General features: G+C 39.0%; 1 protein-coding gene across 1 annotated transcript; it reads right to left on the reverse strand.

The window, feature by feature from the left end:
• Positions 1–1,541: 1,541 nt before the first annotated feature.
• On the reverse strand, positions 1,542–19,747 carry LOC120538150 (circadian-associated transcriptional repressor-like). The gene is made up of 6 exons (XM_039767591.1): positions 19,563–19,747; positions 10,532–10,985; positions 9,621–9,696; positions 6,440–6,518; positions 4,961–5,078; positions 1,542–3,736 (listed from the first exon to the last, which is right to left on the reverse strand). Exons 2-6 carry the CDS (start codon positions 10,973–10,975, stop codon positions 3,125–3,127), a joined length of 1,329 nt encoding a protein of 442 aa, XP_039623525.1. The 5' UTR covers positions 10,976–10,985; positions 19,563–19,747; the 3' UTR covers positions 1,542–3,124.
• Between the last annotated feature and the right edge of the window lie 816 nt (positions 19,748–20,563).

Consider the following 20,563-nt stretch of genomic DNA (forward strand, 5'->3'; position numbering starts at 1 on the left):
TCGTGATCGTGAAATCAAATCGAAAAAAAACAACAGTAGAACTCAGGTCTATGTTTAATAGTGAAAGTAAGAGTATTTCCACACGCACAATGCGAAGGGAACTCAAGGGATTGGGACTGAACAGCTGTTTAGCCATAAGAAAACCTCTAATCAGTGAGGCAAATCGGAGTAAAAGGCTTCAATTTAATAGGGAGCATAAACATTGGACTATGGAGCAATGGAAGAAGGTCATGTGGTCTGATGAGTCCAGATTTTCCCTGTTCCAGAGTGATGGGCGCATCAGGGTAAGAAGAGAGGCAGATGAAGTGATGCACCCATCATGCCTAGTGCCTACTGTACAAGCCTGTGGGGGCAGTGATATGATCTGGGGTTGCTGCAGTTGGTCAGGTCTGGGTTCAGCAATAGTATGTGCTCCAAGAATGAGGTCAAATGACTAGCTGAATATACTGAATGACCAGGTTATTCCATCAATGGATTTTTTCTTACCTGATGCCACGGGCATATTCCAAGATGACAATGCCAGGATTCATCGGGCTCAAATTGTGAAAGAGTGGTTCAGGGAGCATGAGACATCATTTTCACACATGGATAGGCCACCACAGAGTCCAGACCTTAACCCCATTGAGAATCTTTGGGATGTGCTGGAGAAGGATTTGCGCAGTGGTCAGACTCTACCATCATCAATGCAAGATCTTGATGAAAAATTAATGCAACACTGGATGTAACTAAATCTTGTGACATTGCAGGAGCTTATCAAAACAATGCCACAGCGAATGCATGCCATAATCAAAGCTAAAGGTGGTCCAACGAAATATTAAGAGTGTGTGACCTTTTTTTTTGGCAGCAACTTTTTTTTTGGCAAGGCAGTGTATATGCCTATCTACGTATTTATTTAATGTGCTTCTGCAAAAAGTGATTTCCCCACCTGGAAACAAAGTTCTATCTATTCTTTCTAGTTTCTCTGCCATTCTCCATCTTGAGAAGACCCCTCTCTTCGTGGCCATATTTAGACAGGCTGCTTAGCTCTATAAAGATGACCTAAAAAGAGCTGATCAGAAAGACTCAAGTGTAACTGCACGTTTATGTGCCACCTGAAACTTCACATCTAGCATTATCAGGTTATACGGTTTGCCAATACTTACTCTTTGTAGTATGGACACAATGTATGCATGTTCCTTCGCTCTGTCAGTCTGCCGGGTGTTATATAATGTAAAAGAAAAGGGTGAAGTGCTGATGTACAGTACTTGACAGTGTGGTAATAGTATGCGATTTGAGATATTTATTGAGGTCTGCATAATAATAAATTATAAATGGAACAATTGGGTCACCAAAGGACCCACACACGACAAAACATCCCATAACTGCTTTGACTTCTACCTCTTCACTTACTCAATAAATATTATTTGTGATAGATTTGAGGTCTCCTTGGCATTTCAACATCTGGGTTTGAGTGCCTGCTGTCATCAGTTAGGGCTCAGCATTTTGATATTTCAATTACATGTTGTATTAGTAGTGATTACAAAAAAAACACAACTAATCAATTTCTTTCAGCGTTTATTAACATTAAATCCCAGATTAATTTTTGGTGACATGTGCAACAAACCGTGCGTGATTTGGGGTATAGGTAAGGCAGACTTGGAACTCCTTATTATGAAACTAGCATCCTGGGGAAGGTTAATTACCAAGGTGCAAAAGACTGTGGTACTAACAATACATACAGTAGTTCAAGAAAATAAATCATAAAAAAAAAACCACACACACACATTTAAACATAAGGAAAGCACCGAAGGCAGACTAAACCAGACATATGTCTACTATAAAATGGATTATACAAGCAGTGAGCAAAATGGGCTGCTCCCTTCCTCGAATGAAACACCACAGGCTCTGTCCACACAAGACAGACAACCATTCAAAGGTCACTGGTGATTGGTCTAAGAACAGCAGGTCAGCTGATCTGTATGTTATTGGGCACTGAAGTTTGCAAGGCATAAGATGATTGAAAATACAGTGAACTTCTTGAAGGCAATGCAAGCCAAAAAGGCTGTGGAACGCAAGGAGTGATCTACTAAGAAACCACATTATTATCAAAGCTGACATGGAAAGAATCGCCTTATCTAGTATATGAAAATCTAGGCCAAAGCAAGGATACTCCTGGGGAGGCTGAGGGTCTGTACTTGCTCATTAGAGTCAAACCTGCAGCAAAATTTGCCCCTTGGTGCCATCTTTCTGTAGCCCCAAATTGCTGTTGTTTTCCAAGAGGTAATCGTGGGGTTCCTTATAAGTATATTCAGAAGATGGCCCAATCCCTACTACATTAGTAATTTGAGGTTGGCATACCCTTAGGAAGCTACCATTAGGATTAAGATAGACAAAAAATATGCCAATATGTAGGAGAGGCTAGCATTAAGGGCAAATATATAAAGAGTGTGCAATCCAATTTGTCATGAGGCACCCTCTGGAATGCGGACTAAGGGTTTCGAAGGTGTCCTTCTCTCACTTTTTCCATTGTGTGCAAAAGAAAAAAAAAGTATATATTTCCCTTAAAAAATTAAAAAGTATAAGTAGGGTTATTGGAATATTAACCAAAATGACCTTGACTTGAGGAAAGAAAGAAGCTGCCCTGAAATTGTACACAGCAGGGACTGGCCCTTCCTTCTTGCTGTAACTCTTTAGTATTTCTCACAGAAGAAAAAAAGCAGCCACACAACTATTATTTCCCCTATTGTGAAGACAACTTCTCTTTACTTAATCTATTTCCTCAACAGGAGAAAGACAGAGTCTAAAACAAGACTGCATTTTTGTAGATGCAGGAATAATTTGTACAATTAACGTTTTGTAATTTATCTTGTATTTTACCTTCTCCTGTCAAGAGAAAAGCAAATGTTTAGAATAGTTTTGAATTGAGGGAAACATTTTCAAATTTTACCTTACATTCAAAAATCTGTCTATATATAAAACAGACAGATTTGTGGAAGTTTTAAGAGTTTTCATGTTTTCTATGAAGTATTTTTTGTGTGCTCAGCCAGCTTTGTGAAAAGGGTGAAATGTTTCATCAATCATGTAAATGCTAGTGCCATGTCTAGTCTCTATAACACTACCCTGAAGAACAAAAAATAAACAAAGGTCAGGACTCGTCAGTTCTGTGTTGTGTCTGAAGCACTGGGTGCACAGTTAAGTCCCGTTTGTGGCAGTGCAGTAGATTTGAGCCAAGAATGGAAGATGGCGGCAACAGCATAGGCAAAGACACAGAAAGGTTCTGACATTCTGCAAGTGTTCTCTTGCTAGTGCCCACTGCTTCCACAACAAGGGGCACACTTTGGCACCGGGCTGGTCCAGAGCCATTAATGATTGTGGCAGGAAGAGTGGTCTCTTTGACCAGATAGGCAGGGTCGTGAAACGGTGTAGTAGATGAAACTGAGCTGTCCTGAGTGGCTTCTAGGCTTGATGTATTAATGGAAGCTCCTTGGTTCAAAGCATGAGGAGTTCTGGGAGTACCTCCTGAATGGCCCAAAGCTGACTGTAGTTGTGGTGGAGTGCAGATAGGTCTTACATGAACCCAAGTCAAACTCAGTGCAGACCATTGGCATGTGTGGTGTGGCAGGTAATGTCTTTCCATTGCATTAGCAGTGCGGTTTCTTTCTCTGGTCCTGATCATGCTTCCATGTTGATAGCTTGGAGTCTGAATGCTGCTAGTCACCTCAGTGCTTTTAAATTTTGAAGAGATAATCCGAGGTTGCTGAGAACACAGAAAGAAAAGAAAAAAAAAATAGGAATATGAAAAAGTGTACCATTCTTTTTTTTTTTTTTTTTTAAGTTTACAACTTCACAATTATTACAATGAGGTGTAAAAACTAAACATATTAACAGGCTAGGTAGCTAATATGACAACAATATTTCAAACAAACTTTAGAAAAAAAAAGAACTTTACAATACTCATTTTTTCTCGTTCAGGCAAGAAGAAGGGGCCTGAGTTGCCTCAAAAGCTTGCATATTGTAATCTTTTTAGTTAGCCAATAAAAGGTGTCATTTTGCTTGGCTTTTCTCTACATTCATAATGGCTAACACGGTACAACAACCTAGTACTACTATAATATTTACAGTAACTCTGTATAAGGATCAAGACTACATTCCTACAAAGCACAAGCTTAACACCACTCCAGCCTACTTTCTAAATGTTTCATCATACTCTTACACTGGATCAACCACACTCCTAGCCTTCTTAAACCCACACACTAAAAGTATAGTCTCAGACCCACTCTCTTCAGCTATTAAACTAATGGTTAAATGGTTGATTTTTTAAGGTTGGTCTTGCTGTTTTACAAACGTTTCATCCCAATTTGTTCACAATACCAGTCTTAGTACCAGCATTAGCAATAAAAACACATCTCATGCCACAAAGCATTAAGTCAAAAAATGCATGACCCTGCTTGCAGATTTAATCCCCACAATTTAATTGTACTGCATGTGCTTAGAACTTGGGATGATGTATACAAGAGCAGACGTATGTTGAAAAAGTTTGGATTCATTTCTGAAGGCGTTTACACTGGGCAGCATAGTGATAAAGCTGTTACAGCTAAAGAGTCCTGGGATCAAATGGGATTTGCCCATAAAACCCGTTGTACAAGTGGGCTTTTTCTCTAGGTTCTCTGGTTTCCTTCCAAAGACGTGTAAGATATGTCATCATTTGGTGGTTCAGTGGGAATGACTGATGATGTGTGCTTGAGTGTGTTCTGAGATGCACTTGCAACATATCCACATCTGGCTTTTACCTTTTGTATTATGATGCTGTGACAGACTTCAGCCCCTTCATTCTTGAACTGAATTAAGTAGGTTTGATAATGGAGGGTGGCAAGGTAGTTACTGCAACTTGGTATGGGCATTAATGGTACTGTTGATAATACGCACAATCCAATTAAGTTGAAATCCATAAATAATCTCTTAAAACTATGACTTCAATTACCTTTGATGGTGTACACTGCTGGCCTTCCTCTGTTTTAGAGGTGGGTATGGTAGAGATGTGAGGGAACCATAACTTCAACATCATTTCAACTTGCAATAGTATTCCAAGGTAACGTTCCCTGGAACAAATAATGATGATGTTTTAAAAAATACAAAAAAAAAAGGAAAAAATAGTGTACCATTTCATTTATTTAGTTAATGATATTAATACACTTTCAATAACAATGTGTACAGACATACTAATTGGCTATTCAGTCACAAGGTACTAAATTCTTCAAAGTTAGTGGGTAACATTTTAGATTGGGTACTGCAAAAATGCACCTATTACTCATTTTCACTTAAGAAACATCCATCCATCCATTATCCAACCCGCTATATCCTAACACAGGGTCATGGGGGCCAATCCCAGCCAACACAGGGTGCAAGGCAGGAACAAGCCCCAGGCAGGGCACCAGCCCACCACAGGGCACATGCACACACATACCAAGCACACACTAGGGACAATTTAGGATCGCCAATGCACCTAACCTGCATGTCTTTAGATTTTACCAGCAAATCTAAAGGCCACACTGCACAGAGTAGTGTGGTTTACTAATGCTTTGTGTAACCAAAAGAAGCCTCTGTTAAAAGTTTTTGTTACACAAGACTAGATGAGTAATAAATGCATTTTAGCAGTACCTAAAGTGTTACCAGATAGTGTGGCCAAAATGTGGTAACATCAGACTATTCATACATTACTTTGCCATAAGTATAAATCCATAACAACTGCAATAATAAAATTCTTTAGCTGACTCTTTATTGCTAGCTAATATCTACCTGCAAACACAATTACTACAACTCAAATAAGTCATCCCCACCTCCATTTTCAACTGTATCCACAAAAACTTTCATTGATCACAATGGAATGTACCCAGGGAAAGTTTAATGTAATTCCAGTCCTTGGAATGGATTGGCATGGCCCATACCCATAAATGGTATGATGAGGACAAATCAAAACAGATTGGCTGGACACTGTCCATGAAATAATACACAGAACACCTTTTGTTCCCCGTTATGGAAATGTTCAAGTCTATACATGTCATAGTCTTGGATCAACGGTGCTAACACAGTGTCCATTTTCATTACTGTAATAAGATAAGTCCAGCATGGCTCACAGATTTTTCCCATGGAAAAGCAATGAGTTTGTACTAGGATGTGTCCAGGTTTGCCCTCAGCCCAGTGATTGCACAGACCAAGCCAAATTATATATTTCACTACTTAAGTAAATACTGCACTCCACAATTCAAACAGTTTATTTACATCTTTTCAAATCAGTCTTTTATATCCTGCATTCTGTATTGTAAATACAATGAAAGGCTATTAAAAACACTACACACATGAATCCAGTGGCTATGTACTATGAGTTAATTCTATACATGCAGAAGGCAATGCCACTGGAGATGTATGAACTTGGACTAAACAATTAAAATGCAGTACTTACCCCATTGCAGGCTTCTGTAGGACTCCTACAATCCTTTGGATCCGGTCCATTGCTACACTCTGTTGGAAGCTGCTCAGACCTGCCAATATTAAAGAAAAAAAAATCTAGATGGAACAAACATATATTTGACATCTGAAATCCAAAAATATCAACTGTTGCATTTAGAGATTACACATTAGTCCCCATCTCTCAGGACAAAAAAAATGTCTCTATATTTTTATGTTAACTTTGTAGGGTCCTTGCTTACATCCAATATCTGATATACTGTAGGTAACCTCTCAGTCCAGGCTCCTCAGGAAGCCAGCTATAAAGCAACCCTGTAAGTAGGTGGTGTGTCTTTTCATTTTTTGAGGTGAAGACACGAAAGAGAGCATTAGAGAGCATTTTGTTAATTTGTCTCAGATGTGTGGACATTGGCAAGCCTGAGATGTGGACCTTGGACTTTGGTCAGCTCACCATGCTGAGGGATGGCATGGAATAATGGTCTCCTTCGACCCCAGGTGAGTGAAAACAGGTAGTCCTGGGCAATGGTTTTGAATGGACAAAACAGTTGGGAGTCCATGTTGCCACTGAAGACCTGAGCAGCATGGCTGAAATGCATCTGTAGAGGCCAGCGGTCATTTTTAGGGTATCTCATCAGCAATTGGCCATGCACTGGTGTTAGCAGTTGAGAAAAGAACAGACTAATGACCCAGAGACAGAGGACTGGTTTCACACTGATGCTGGTGGATCCCTTGATTATGCAAACGATGGCTTGCTTTGTGCAGGGAAGACCAGATCGAATTGCACCACTCAAATGTCATGACAGATGGATTTAATGCTTACCCTTGGCACTAGGACCAAAAAGAAGAGTGCAGTGTAGCGGCCGACTGGGTCCTGTAGGGGTGTGGGTTGTGTGTAAAGACGGAAACAGACATAGCACTTAGAAAGCACTTTGATCATGAGTCCCGGATGCTAAAGCCCATCAGCCTGGAAGTGTGGCTTTGGCTTTATATACTCCCTTACTCTAGGTGGGCTCACAGAGCTGTGGGATAGTGTGGCATACAGGTTGCCTCTGACCCTGGCTAAAGAAAGTAAGGCAGAGCTGGCAAAAGGAGAATTCAGGTGGGAGTAACATGGTGGAAGCAGCACTGAATATGCCAAAATGTCCTTTCTGGGGCCATTTACCAGCAATCAGTATAAACAGGCTAATTCCATTCCTCTTTCTGTCACACCTCAACAGCGTCTTTACAATATTATGTACAAAATTGTGCATAGCTTGAAATTTTGTACGCACTCCTTACTTGTAGGACTCTCACTTTCTGTCCTGTATTTTAAGGTTTCAAACTTCCATTTTATTTAAATGAATATTGACAGAGAATGCTTTATTTTTGACAAATTTATGCAAACAGTAATGATTTATATTTCCTGGTGTTCAAAAGAGTCTGTGTACTGTTATGTTGTACTTGCTTTTTTCTTTTTCAGACTAATGACTACATATTGAAAATGAGATAAAAAAAGAGCATAGCTGCATTTTAAGCTTCAGTGAACAGACTGAGGATAAATTAATCCTGAAGATTCATTCCCTGCAGACACATCCCTTCCCCCCTTCACATGTAGTCAACCCCCACCCTCACTGATCATCCCTCTTTCTTTGCTCTGAGACATGCCCCACCTCCTCAGCCGCACACACACACGCATTATGAACCCCCCGGCGTCATGGAAGCCCATCCTAGTTTACTACAAGCTAAACTAGCATGTTGAATGAGGAGGCGTACTTGTCTACTGTTCACACTGTGGCTCAGACACAGAGTGTATCATCTCTGTATTTCCTATCAAAGCACGTGTCTCAACTCAGACAGCATGATTTAGAAAAATATGAAAAGGAATAACAGGGAAAATCAGGCATTACTGTCATATCAGGTAGCACAAGCAAAGTGGGATCTTCAAGCAGGTGACAAATCCTACAAGGAAACCTATCAACAGTTCACTTACCATATAACCAGGGTCAGGTAAAAAAAGTGAGTTTGCTTTAATGAATGAAAAGAAAAGGGGTCACCTCCAAATGAATTACCTTTCTTGTTCTTTTCACCTTTAGATACAAATACAGACCACCAATGCTGACTTAAATAAAAACCTAACTTATCTGAACCCAACTAAAAATTACACCACATTGCCCATGTAAAGCTAGTGAAGTATTTTAAACAGGAATTTCCTTCATCTGTAGCTCTGTTGGTTCACAGCTTATGAGTTTTAAGTGCAAATCCTACCACAAGCACAGTCTGTGAGGAACTTGCATGTTCTCTGGCAGCTTCAGTGTTCCTCCTAGATACTAGAAAAAGTAACTATAAATTGTCCTGAATGAGTAGGTGTCAGTGTTTGTAAGTGAGAAGCGTGTCTAGGGATTTTTCTTGTGTTGCACCCAGTTGTGCCAGAATATGCTCTGGCCCATTACCATGAATACGTTTAAGCTTTTTCAGTATTGGATAAATGGATGGATGCTTTCAGATGTCTGGTCCCATTTATAAAAAAAGTACTAAAAAAAAAGGAAGAGAACTTCACTACACTATTGTGCAGATGGGAAATATTTGTCATTTGCTTCATTTTTTGGCATTCACCTCAGCCAAGGTGCAATAGCCAAGGTTTTAGCAAAATCCTATTGCATGTTGGTAGAGTGGATGGAAAATGTAAATGTGGCAAGTTCTTTTTTAGGATGTCTCTCAGCTAACTGAGCACCAAATGCAGAGAGTCTAGCCCTTCTGAAATCCATATTAAAATTAAAACATCCTCCACAAATAAGGAGAAAGAAGCAGATGATTGTGTTTATTGTGTGGTACACAGATTGCTATCCTCCTAAAATGACCACACCACTTTGTTTTTAAGTGTAAAAGTGACCCACATTGAGCTCAGTTCCACTGCCTATGGAGCAGATCTAGCATATAGACAGATTCCCTCTTGAAGCTTATCTTTGGCCACTCCATCTCATCAAAAACAAACTTTAAACAGAATGTAAAACTTCATCCTACAACGTAATTGCCTCACTAGAAAAACAGTATTCTCTCCGACCTCAGTAAATGTATGGGAGAAACACAGTGCTGCTCTTTTAATAATTTAAGGACTTAATAGCTCATGCATCCCATCAGAACAGAAGCTTTATGTTGAGTGGAACCCCTTACATGTGTTTTTGCTATAAGCAACCTACCTTTGTCATAGCGTCCTGTCTTAATTCCATTTAGCAGTTCCAGCAGTGGCCGAATGAAACCTTGAAGTTCTTTGCACTGCCAAGACATCAACAGAATTGTCAGATTTGAGTGCTTACATTCTTTTTAATCCACACAGTAAACAGTACTACATTTATAACTGTAAAATGAGGCTCTTATGAATCATTTAGTTTGATGTTATACTGTTCATCTTTCATTTGTCTTCATTCATTTGTGGTATTCAAGTTACTTTGTATAAAAGGATTTGCTGAACAGTTAAACTGAAATATAGTAAGAAAGCAAAACAGAGAGGCATGTCATTAAAGAAGCTATTTAAAGGGTGCACATTTGGAAGGGATGACTTGGTACAATGGGTAGTACTGCTGCCTCACAAACCCAGTAGACTGAGTTCAGATTTCTTCCTGGTCACTGTGTGCACAGTTTGCAAACCGTCTGGGCCTTTTAGTACATTTTCTTTGAGTTCTCTGGTTTCCCTCACACATATAAAAGATGTGCTTGGCTCAGTTTGTAAGACGGTGCAACACTAAAATGTGTATTAAGCAAGTTTAAGTGGATGAATGGGTACCCAGACATTTAGAAACTGTTGGACAAACCAGTTTTTTCACACCCCCCACCCCCCTTTCTCCCTGAACCCTCCTTTACTTCTTTCCTTTTTTGCTTTGCTCTAGAAGCAAAAGAAAACCATTATAATAGCCATCTCATATGGCATCAGCAGTTCTGCAGATGTTCCCAATTTGCAACTCAACCAGTAAATATCACATGGGAGTAACTGGAAAGACAAAAAGGCAGCTCAGTCATCTGCCTCACCTTTTCCTATTGGCTTAGCAAGAAAACACATTGACCCTTTTTCTTTGCTCAATAATATCTTTATGTCACATTTACTATAACATACCTTTTGAGTGAAAAGCAGATCTCCTTCTGTGCAGCAGTGTTTTGCACCTGCACTATGCATGTGTTTCTCCTCTAGCTTCCAGGGTCTTTTCAGGCCACAGCCACTTGAGCTGACATGGGAAGTACTGGAATAAATTTTATCTTTTCCCTTTTCTCTGCATCCCATCTCTGTGAGCTTGTCTTCCCGTTGTCTCCACAAATATGATAGTCTTAAAGGAGACGCCTGAGGCTTGGCACCATCTGTAAGCCTGGGCCTGACAGTTCTGGCTTCCCCTTGGATTGGGGCAGCTGTCAGAGAGTCCTCCTTAGGAGAAACCTCCTTATTGCTAGGAAGAAACACATCTACATCTTCCTCTGCTGAATCCCCATCACTGTAGAGGAAGCTATCCAATGAGCCCAGTGAGTCACGTGAGCCCAGTGATGATGTGCTCCTGGAAGACTCCATGGCTACCACTCTAGGGGAAAAAAAAAATAAATTAATATGTGTACATCTTAAGCAGTTACCTTGTTCTCACTTATCCCTAGATTATACTCTTTTAGTTTTGTCCATTAATATATTTATTCTTGGCTAACACTAGTGCTTCACCTGTAGCAGGCCATAGCTACTGGGTAAATACATAACTATAAAAAATGTAAGGTTTAATATTGGGGGAACACAGCTTTATGCTATGCTTTCAGCCCTGCTATGTATTTTTAGACAGACATCTGTATGGTTGCAGAAAATGTTAGGAGCCACTAGATATAGCTTTACTTTGGTGACCCTAATTTAAATGTGGTGCAGCTTTGGCCTAGATCTATCTCAGAGGGGCCAGAAGTCACTGCATAAATAGCCACAGGTTGGGGTGTAATTTATTGGGAGGAGGAGAGGCCAGAATTGGTCAGAGAAAATATGGGAAGTGCTTAAGCAAATTCTTTTTTTCTACTAGAGTCTTTGGCCCATACTTTAAAACCTGTGGCTTTAAGAATTTAATCTTTAACTGTGCAGCGTAGGACTAAAAGTGCAATTGAAAAAGCATACTTGTATATTGCACCAATCTGAAGGTTGCACAGTGGCACAAAATGTAGGCTATGTTCACACTGCAGCTCAATCTTTTTAGAGAATTGTGAACCAAAAAAAAATTCATGAAATAGGATTTTTTTCTCAAATCAGATTTAGACCACTTTCGTATATGGCAAAAAATTCAATGCAGGAACAGAGGACTTGAATGTGACCTGTGTTTGAATGTTTGAATTCTAATTGTCTGGAAACTTGTTTACTTCACAGTTTAGGCAACAATCATCATACCTTTATGTTGAAAAGATGAACTACACCGATGTACCAGTATAACATACCAATGGAAAGAAAGCAAGATGGCAGACTTGGTAAGAATTGGCAGTGTGGCATAGTGGCTTGGACCTCAAATTCTGAGGTTGTGGGTTAAATCCTAGTGCTGACACTGTGTGACACTGAGCAAGTCATTTGATCTGCTATGCTACAAATGGAAAAACAAAAGCAATTACCTAATTGTACCTCAGATGTTGTAAGCTGTCTTGAATAAAGGTGCCAACCAATTAATAAAAAGAAAAAGAACAATTTGGGGTAACTGTTGCAAGCTAATACTACCCAATCACCATGTATTCTCTGAAAAGAAATGACACACCTCACATGCATATTTTATGAGAGAGTCTTGTAAACAGTCAAAGTCAGTTAAACATCTCCCTTATTATTCTGAAATTGTTAAACCACTTTCCTGCATTCAAACCATCACATTTTGCTCCCACCAATCTTGGCTCCTCTAGTGTGCACAGGTTAGAGCATAAACATATTGGCATGATCGCTGTATGCAAAGCAATGTCTGCTTTCTCAATTTCCCTTCCCAGCCATCATGAAATGACAAATTCACAGACATCCTGCTCTGACAACCATGTGTAGCAGTACAGTATCCATCATACTGTTGATATTGTACTGCATTTGCCTGATGTATTTGATTTTATTGATATTGAAATTAAATTCCTTGAAAAAGTAAAAAAAAAAAAAGATTTGTGCCAAAACTTGCAACCAAGTCACTTTTAGCTGCAGTGTGAATGGAACCTTAGTGTTACTGTCTCAATTCCCATACAAATGCCTACCTGTTTGAATTTTGCACTTTTTCCCTGGGAACTCTTGGGTATTCTCCACATACTCACATTTCCTTTCTTGTCCTTGCTTAAGATTAATGGGTCCTACAATAGTCCTGCTTTAACAGGTTTGGTTCTGGTATGGTGTCTGTTGCATATGAAATTACATACTGACTTTATCTGAATACTGCTAGGACAGGCTCTGGCTACCGTAGCTTTGTGATTTAAATGAAAATTGGGTTAGAAAGTGGCTAATGAATTGGATCCATTTTTTGTTTAATTTCCAACTGTGTTCCCAAGACATGCTACAGAAGTTAACTGGCGACTATACTGTGGCACAATGCAGTTTTATTGACTGGCACCCCATCCGGGCTGACTGTAGCCATGTGTACAAAGCTGCGAGTATAAACTCCAGCTCCATCACAAACCATAATGGAAACGTTAGATTAAATACACAGATGGACAAATTTATCCAAATGAAATTTGCTGAAACTCTAACCCATCAGTAACAAGAACAAACTAAGGGGAATGAAACGCTGAGAAATTGAAGTCACATTCGTAATTACCCATTGCAGAGGGACCAGAAGGGTTTGAGAACCCTCATCCATTTCCCTTTAATACAATGCAAATTGCACCAGGGTGGTAAATAAAATAGATAAAGAATTCAGAAATATACTATTCAGAAAGTGTGTCTTCTATGTAACCCAGCAGATTTAAGGCAGTGTGTGAGTGAGTATGTGTGTGTGTGTGTGAGAGAGAGAGATGAAGGAAGAATTCTGCACTACACTAAAGTGCCAGTCCTTTGATAGTTAGTTACTCCAGTGTGCCCCCCTGCTAAGATGCACTTCAGTCAAGCTGGGATCTCTGTGGATTTTCAAAAAGCTCAACAGACTGGAAAATTAGGCAGGGAAGTCACGCGAGATCCAACCAAGTAAACAGAGGCACACATATACACACACACATGCACTTTCTCTCTGCCATGCTTTACTGGAGACTGTTGTATATTTCCCCTCTGCTATCATGCTATTGAGAATAATCAAAAAAGATTAGTAAATGAAAAAGACCTTCAAAGATGATTTAGTGATGACAAAGTCGAATTATACAAAGACTTATGTAGTGTGGCATAAATGCTAGAACTGGTAATTCCAACATGTAAAGAGAACAGTTCTGCACTCTTTTATTTCAAACTGGCATGAAGCCTCAAAACAACGGAATGTCTTTCCATGAAAATGGAAATTAGACGCCCACACGGGTGAATCGTGACACTGAGATTGGAAGAGCAGAGAATTTGCAGAGTTGGCTTTGAAAGCAAGAACGCAACTGCCACTTCTAAATGAACAAAGAATAACTTTCCACAGACCTGTGTTTTTTAAATTTATTGAGCAATTTACAGAATGGCAAATGTACCTCTTCATGATATTCCTTTTGTTTATGCATGCCATGCACTTTTTCTGCATACATGAACATTGTCTCTTTTATAAAATGGGGGTTTACCAGTCTTTTTTTCTTAGTGCAATTCTATTTATTCTTCTGGAGCGCCATTCTCATTATACAGATGAAGAGAACTGCACTGACAGTCAAATTCAAACAACTTACTTATATAATATAATAACAACAGTGTCCACCTTGAATTCTAAGTACAGTACTGATCTAAAAAAGTAGATGTATTGTATTAAGTAAAAATATTGTCTCAGTGTTTGCCCACCACATGTGCTAGTTGGTCACACACAAACTAAAGTCTAATTTATCACATTATTAACAATTGAAATAGTATACACAAACCAATTACTAAAAACTGTTCAATTTAACCCTAAACAATAAGACACAAAATACAATGCAACACATATTTTAGTGCACATGGCATACGCAGGCATTCATAAATTTCCAAGTTAGTAAATCTGGAGTGTATTTATAAAACTTTATTAAAGATTATTATTGTGTATTTGCTCATTTTCAATTGCTTTCCTATTTCAAATTTAATTTTTGATTGAAATTAGTTGCATTAGGTTTAGAAAACATTTCAGCTTAAATTATGACTAAGCAATAGACTGATGTGGTGAAAGTATGAGCATGTCCAAAAAAAGACAACAAACCCTATTTAAGGTGGACTCTACACTTGATGCTGTCAGAACAGGCCCCAGGCACTCTGTGACCCTACAATGTAAAAAGCTTCTTCAAAAAAAGTTTTAGTAGACTTTACATATTGTCTGTATTTATATGAATACTATAGCATATTGAGTCCTGGCTATTCTAGCTGTCATCAATTGATCTGGTTTAGATGTATTTTTTAAGAAAGAATGTTTTATTTTACATACTGTGTATAATATTTAATTGTTGGAAACCTTACTGGAATTTTAAAAATGTATGCAGGTCACCCTGCTATAGATACTGTGAACATATTTCAAATTAGGAGCAAGCTCTTGCATATAATGCTTTTCTTATACATCAGGTTTCTTCTGTTTAATCGTGTAAGTCTCAGGTCTACTCGTGTACCTAATTTGTTCTGCCTTTTTATACCATTTATACTATTTTCTGATCATTCTTTTCCCATTTAAGAGTCCCATGGATTCAAGACACATCCCAGCAGGAGCAAGGCATGAAGCGATTCCGGAGAGTGTAAGCATAATAGTTTCTACATTTGTACAATGTATACACTGGAATGTCATCCCACTTTCTCAGGTTAATAAAAAGAGTAAGTAGAGGAGATTGAATTGGTAGCCTGTAACTTACATGCTGATGGCTCATTTTATACATCTCAGCAATGTTTAGTTCTGCTATTTCAAAGCTCTGGAGTCTTAGGTCCAAATTCTAATTCACTCTCGCTTTGTATGTAGACTAGTTTACATGCTTTCTTTTTGAATGTGTATTTTTTTTCCTCTGTGAGATGAGTACTCCAGTTATTTAGCACTTCCAAAAAAATGTGTGCATCAGATTAATTAACTCAACTACAGAGGCCCCTCAGACTTTGTATAGATATCTGCAAGAGAGTGCACTGCAACCAACCTGCCACCTCATCCAGAGGTGATCCCTGGCTAGCATGCTTAAGACTTTATGACCCTGAACAGGATTCAGTAGTTATGAAAATGGGTGGCAGTGGATATTTTCCATATATGATAGACATTTCTTTTTATATTTAAATTGAGCTTTTAATATAGGAATTTACTATGATTTATATTGTATGTAAATTGAGGAAGCAAAGAAAACTCCCTGTGTTTTAAAACCTCAGCTTAATTAGCTGATTTAATATATTCATCCACTATTTGAATCTGCATTTTCTGCTACAGAGCTAGAGGAAGCTGGTGCCTATCCTGTCAATCTTCTTCTTTCGGCAACTCCTATTTATTGGTTGCCACAGCAGATCTGTCTCCATCTATCTCTGTGTTTTACATCATTTTCTTCCAAAGCAATGGAGAGTAAAGCAGAGAAGTGAGGAAGAGAGAGCAGGTAGGGTGAACTGGGTGGAGAAGATTGGGAGTAGTTATTTCTGATATAAGAGTAACTTCAAGAGTGAAAGGGAAGGTCTAGTGCAAAAATTAAGAACCATCTTTAAATGTGGCACAGGCCCTTTGGAGAGCAGAGTTAAAACATCCACTTTCTTTTTGGTAGTAATACACTGCTACACATCTCGTTTTTTTCCAGTAAAATGCATGCTGTTATCGGATATAAATAATAATGTCACTAATTGTTTGCAAGGATAATCTCTCACAGGTTGGAAACTGAATGTTTCAAGTCTCACAGCAATCTTACAGAATGCATCATCAACTTGACTGACAACACCTCTACAGTAATTCCAGCATCATCACATTTTGATAGTGTCTTAGATAGTTAATTGCAGAATGCCCAGAAGGAGCAGGAGAGTCAGAGGGCTTAGGTCAAACAAACCTTGCATTCCAGAACTACTGAAGACTGTGAGTCTTCATAAGTATTTTCTTATTTTTTTCCAAACCATGTATTGTTCCCGTTGTATAAAACACACTTTATCAAAATAATTCAGCAATGTGTAAACCTGTAAAACTTCATGTAGATTACTAGAAGTTCTTTACTGTATAAAATATGTCAAACGTTCAGTCTAAAGTATATTACCACATAAAAAACTAAATTCCAGCTGAGACCTTTCTTTCCTACAAATTAAGCCTGGTGGCCACAATTCTTAAGAGTGTGTCTACTTAACAGCAATATTAAATAATTTGGCCATACTGCTATCACAATAATTAAGAAAATGCAAAAAAGGAGAAACAAGCTGAAACACAACAAACCCTCAATACCTCTGACCAGAGCACTATACAGCCAAAACGTGCGCCGTGCACCTTGTAACCGGTAATTTGTCACTTTAGCCAAACGTAAGCCAGTATAAGTTATTAAAAAGTATGAACCAGTAAAAAAAACATCCGTGTCAAAATGTGACTCATAAATATGAAACAAAAACTCAGATCAAATTAATCAGGAAATAATTGAATATTAGACGATTTCTTAAGTATAGATTTAAAAAAAATGTGTTTGGTTTTGTTATATGATTTTTAAAATAATGTAAGAGTGGGACGTTGTATCACAGCAGCGACTCTGATTCTTTGCAAGTCACATTTAAGCCGTTGCGTAAAAGGTGGTGCGGGTCGGCCACCCAAGATGAAAACCTTTTCTTCGCCACAGGTGTGCAAGTGATACTATACAGCCTGGACAAGTCTCTAATTACGCTATTTCCTGATACGTAAGTAAATTCAAGCGGCGTTTAATGGAATTTACAGCGTTGGCAATGACGCTAAATGCTAAAGCACTTCCCTTTAATTTACCGCTTAATGCTAACCAAAAAGCTTTAGTGATTCTTAAATACTTTCAAGATACACAACTGGCATACACAAGATACACAAACCATGAAGCACAATCTTTTATATTTAGCATTCTTGAAAATCACAACGGAACGATTTCCCACCTCTAAACGTGAAGCCCGGTTCGACTTTCGTCTTGAGGGGTTTGCTCGTAATCTTCTTCTTCGCGTCTGTCGCCTCGGAGTGCTTTTGCCTAATGCTGCCTGCTTGGGCTATGAATCGCCGCACCTCCGTAGTGTGTAATACATTTATCCATTTTTAAGAATCCGTATCACTACTCATATAAGTTTTAACAATTTGTTTACATAAACCATCGCGAAGACGCACGGGCTGGTAGACCCTGTATCGGTGTTAGTAATGACCCACTCAAACACCTGCCATTGTCGCTTGGCTGGTTCGAACCATAAATCCGATGCTGCGGCGAAGGCTTAAACTCTGGGATCGGAAAATGAACGACTGAAAATTCCTTATCATTACTACCCATATGTATCCTTCGCGAACAGAGGTCAAAACCGGGGGGTGGGGAGGGTTTGTAGATATAGATATTGTAATATGGATATATTACTATATGTTAAGATTGTGACTTAATGTTATGGTGCCTTATTTTGTCCCTTTGTACTAACCATTTAGTTTGTTCTTGAATTAGAGCATATACTATATTTACACTGATAACTGATTGCCTTCAATTAAACAGAATTCAAATACATTTCGGATTACGGATCGTTTTGTTCGATAAGCCTGACTAGATACACAAACACAGTACGGTGGATACTGATGGTGAAATTTGGGCTTTGAAGACGGGAAGGAGATCACATTGAAAAGGTTCGACTCAGTATTGTATCCAATCTTTAATGTTCCAGTTTTGGAGTCAGTGGCAACTGTGTATGACTTGTCAGCAGATATTAACCGTCCTATTAATTCAATATCATTCTCTCTTCAAGCTTACTATAAAAAAAACTAGTTATGTAAATTACATTAAATGCTGTACTGTACGTTTTTGTCTAATTGTTTATACGTTTTGTTTAGGGGCTTAATTTGAAGATGCCAGGAAATAGTACTTTTCCTTCAAACCGACTCAGGGACCTCGCAGCAAAACAAATCAGTAACTCTTATAGGCTACAACATCGGTCAGTGTATATTTATTTTATATTTCACCCCCGAGATACTGTGCTATTGAAGTGGAGAAGGATACCACTCATTCCACAGTCTTCATCAGCAGCATTTGATGTCAGTACTGACAGAATAGTATCCTGCATGGACCAACCCTGAACAGGATGTTACACGTGTTTCACAAGATAAAATAGAAAATTGGCTCTGTTAGTATGTAACTATTTTAAAATATATACTAACCTTTTGACTATTTTATCATGTGAGACACGTGTAACATCCTGTTCAAGACATTAACTGCTTTTAGTTAAAAAAAAAAAAACAACATACAAGTATATTGATCAACAAGGGACGCTTTGAAACAAAGACCTACTATACCGGGTTACGAATTAAAAAGGGCGTAAGGCAACTGTTTAAAGAAACTGCTGAGACACCACCCTTAAGACAGTAGAAACAAACGGTTTACCCTGTACTATTGATATGTAATAATCCGAAGAGATGCACACACCGGTTACATCTCTATCCTCATGTCCAGAAAAGAAAATTACTTTTATTAAGTTAACACTCTAATCCAGTGGACAGTTTTACAGGTTGTCAGTTATTTATGGGGATATTCATTTTGCAATAGAACGCTTGTACACAGACTGTAAACATCATGACAACAAGGTAACTCCCATGAAATGTAACCCACGGCTTCAGTTTGAAAGCAATTTGGGACTAGGCGGACACTGAGATCAACAAAGAATCCCTTCAAATAAAGCTACGTAACGTGTTCACAAATCATGACAGGTCTCAAAAATGTTACTAATGTTAATAATCAGGCAACATATTAACAGGGATGTGTTAAAATTTCAATCTTATTAATGGCAACTGGTTCAACGGCAGCTGGTTCATCGACGTTCCTTCACATAGCCTCGTGTGGATAATACCGTACCGACACTTAATTCTGGGGGGATCTTGAATTGATAAAACAAAAGCGGCTACCTTAGAACAGACGTTTCTTACCTGTCTTCCTTGATGAAGTAGTAGCAGCAACAGCCGTTCGGCACCAGAACTCCACTCCCTCTCTGCCTTCAGTTGCTGTTTAATCAGTTCAAATGGTCTTTGTTTCACTCCACTGTCAGCAATTGTCAGCCGCTCATTGAAACTGCTAGTACAACATGTGCGATGCTACACGTGTCTACGCTTGTGAGCTACACACGGCCGTCACGATTGGCTGGCATCATGAAGCGGAAACCTATTATTGGTGCGTGAGTGACCAATGGCGAATAGCACACTGTCGATTTGCTAGTAGCGAGACCGCCCCCTCATCACCAACACTCCAACGTCAACCACGCCACACACGAAGAACGGTGTGGGAGCGCGTGGGGACGGGAGAGCTGGGCATGCGCGGGCGTGGTGGGGATTTTATTTTCGCCCGACTAGAGTTTTATAGCTAGAATAAAATAAAGAAAAAAAGCTTGTCAACCAGAAGAAATGCACTGGTTTCCACCAACATCACAGAGACATACAGGTTAGGTGAACTGGCGTTGCTAAACTGGCATAAGTGTGTGTGATGGACTGGCGTCCCATCCAGGTATTGTTCCTGCTTTGCCTTCGATGCTTGTTGTGGTAGGCAATATAAGCGAGTATGGAAAATGAGTGGGTGGAGTAAACGCACTGAATGGTATATGCCTTTTCAGGAGTAAAACTGCGTGCAGAATCAATGGTACGCCTGGGAGCAGCGGGTTTTACTGTTCATCCATCCCACCTTATGAGGAAAACACCATCTTATCAAATATCCCAGGTCGTGTAATTTTGTCACACAGACATTTCTTTGTGATTGCAGAATAACACTCACATAACACTCATAAACGGATAATGTGTGTGCGGTCATGTGCACAGCAATTATTTGCTGAGTGTTTAAATACGTAGACATGTGTTTACAGGCAGGAGCGAGACAGTTTAAAATACACACAGCCAAGTGTGGCTCAGGTGGCACTGACATTGGAATGATATATATGTGC

Source organism: Polypterus senegalus, chromosome 1 (genome assembly GCF_016835505.1).
Source record: "Polypterus senegalus isolate Bchr_013 chromosome 1, ASM1683550v1, whole genome shotgun sequence".
Classification (NCBI taxonomy): Eukaryota; Metazoa; Chordata; class Cladistia; order Polypteriformes; family Polypteridae; genus Polypterus; species Polypterus senegalus.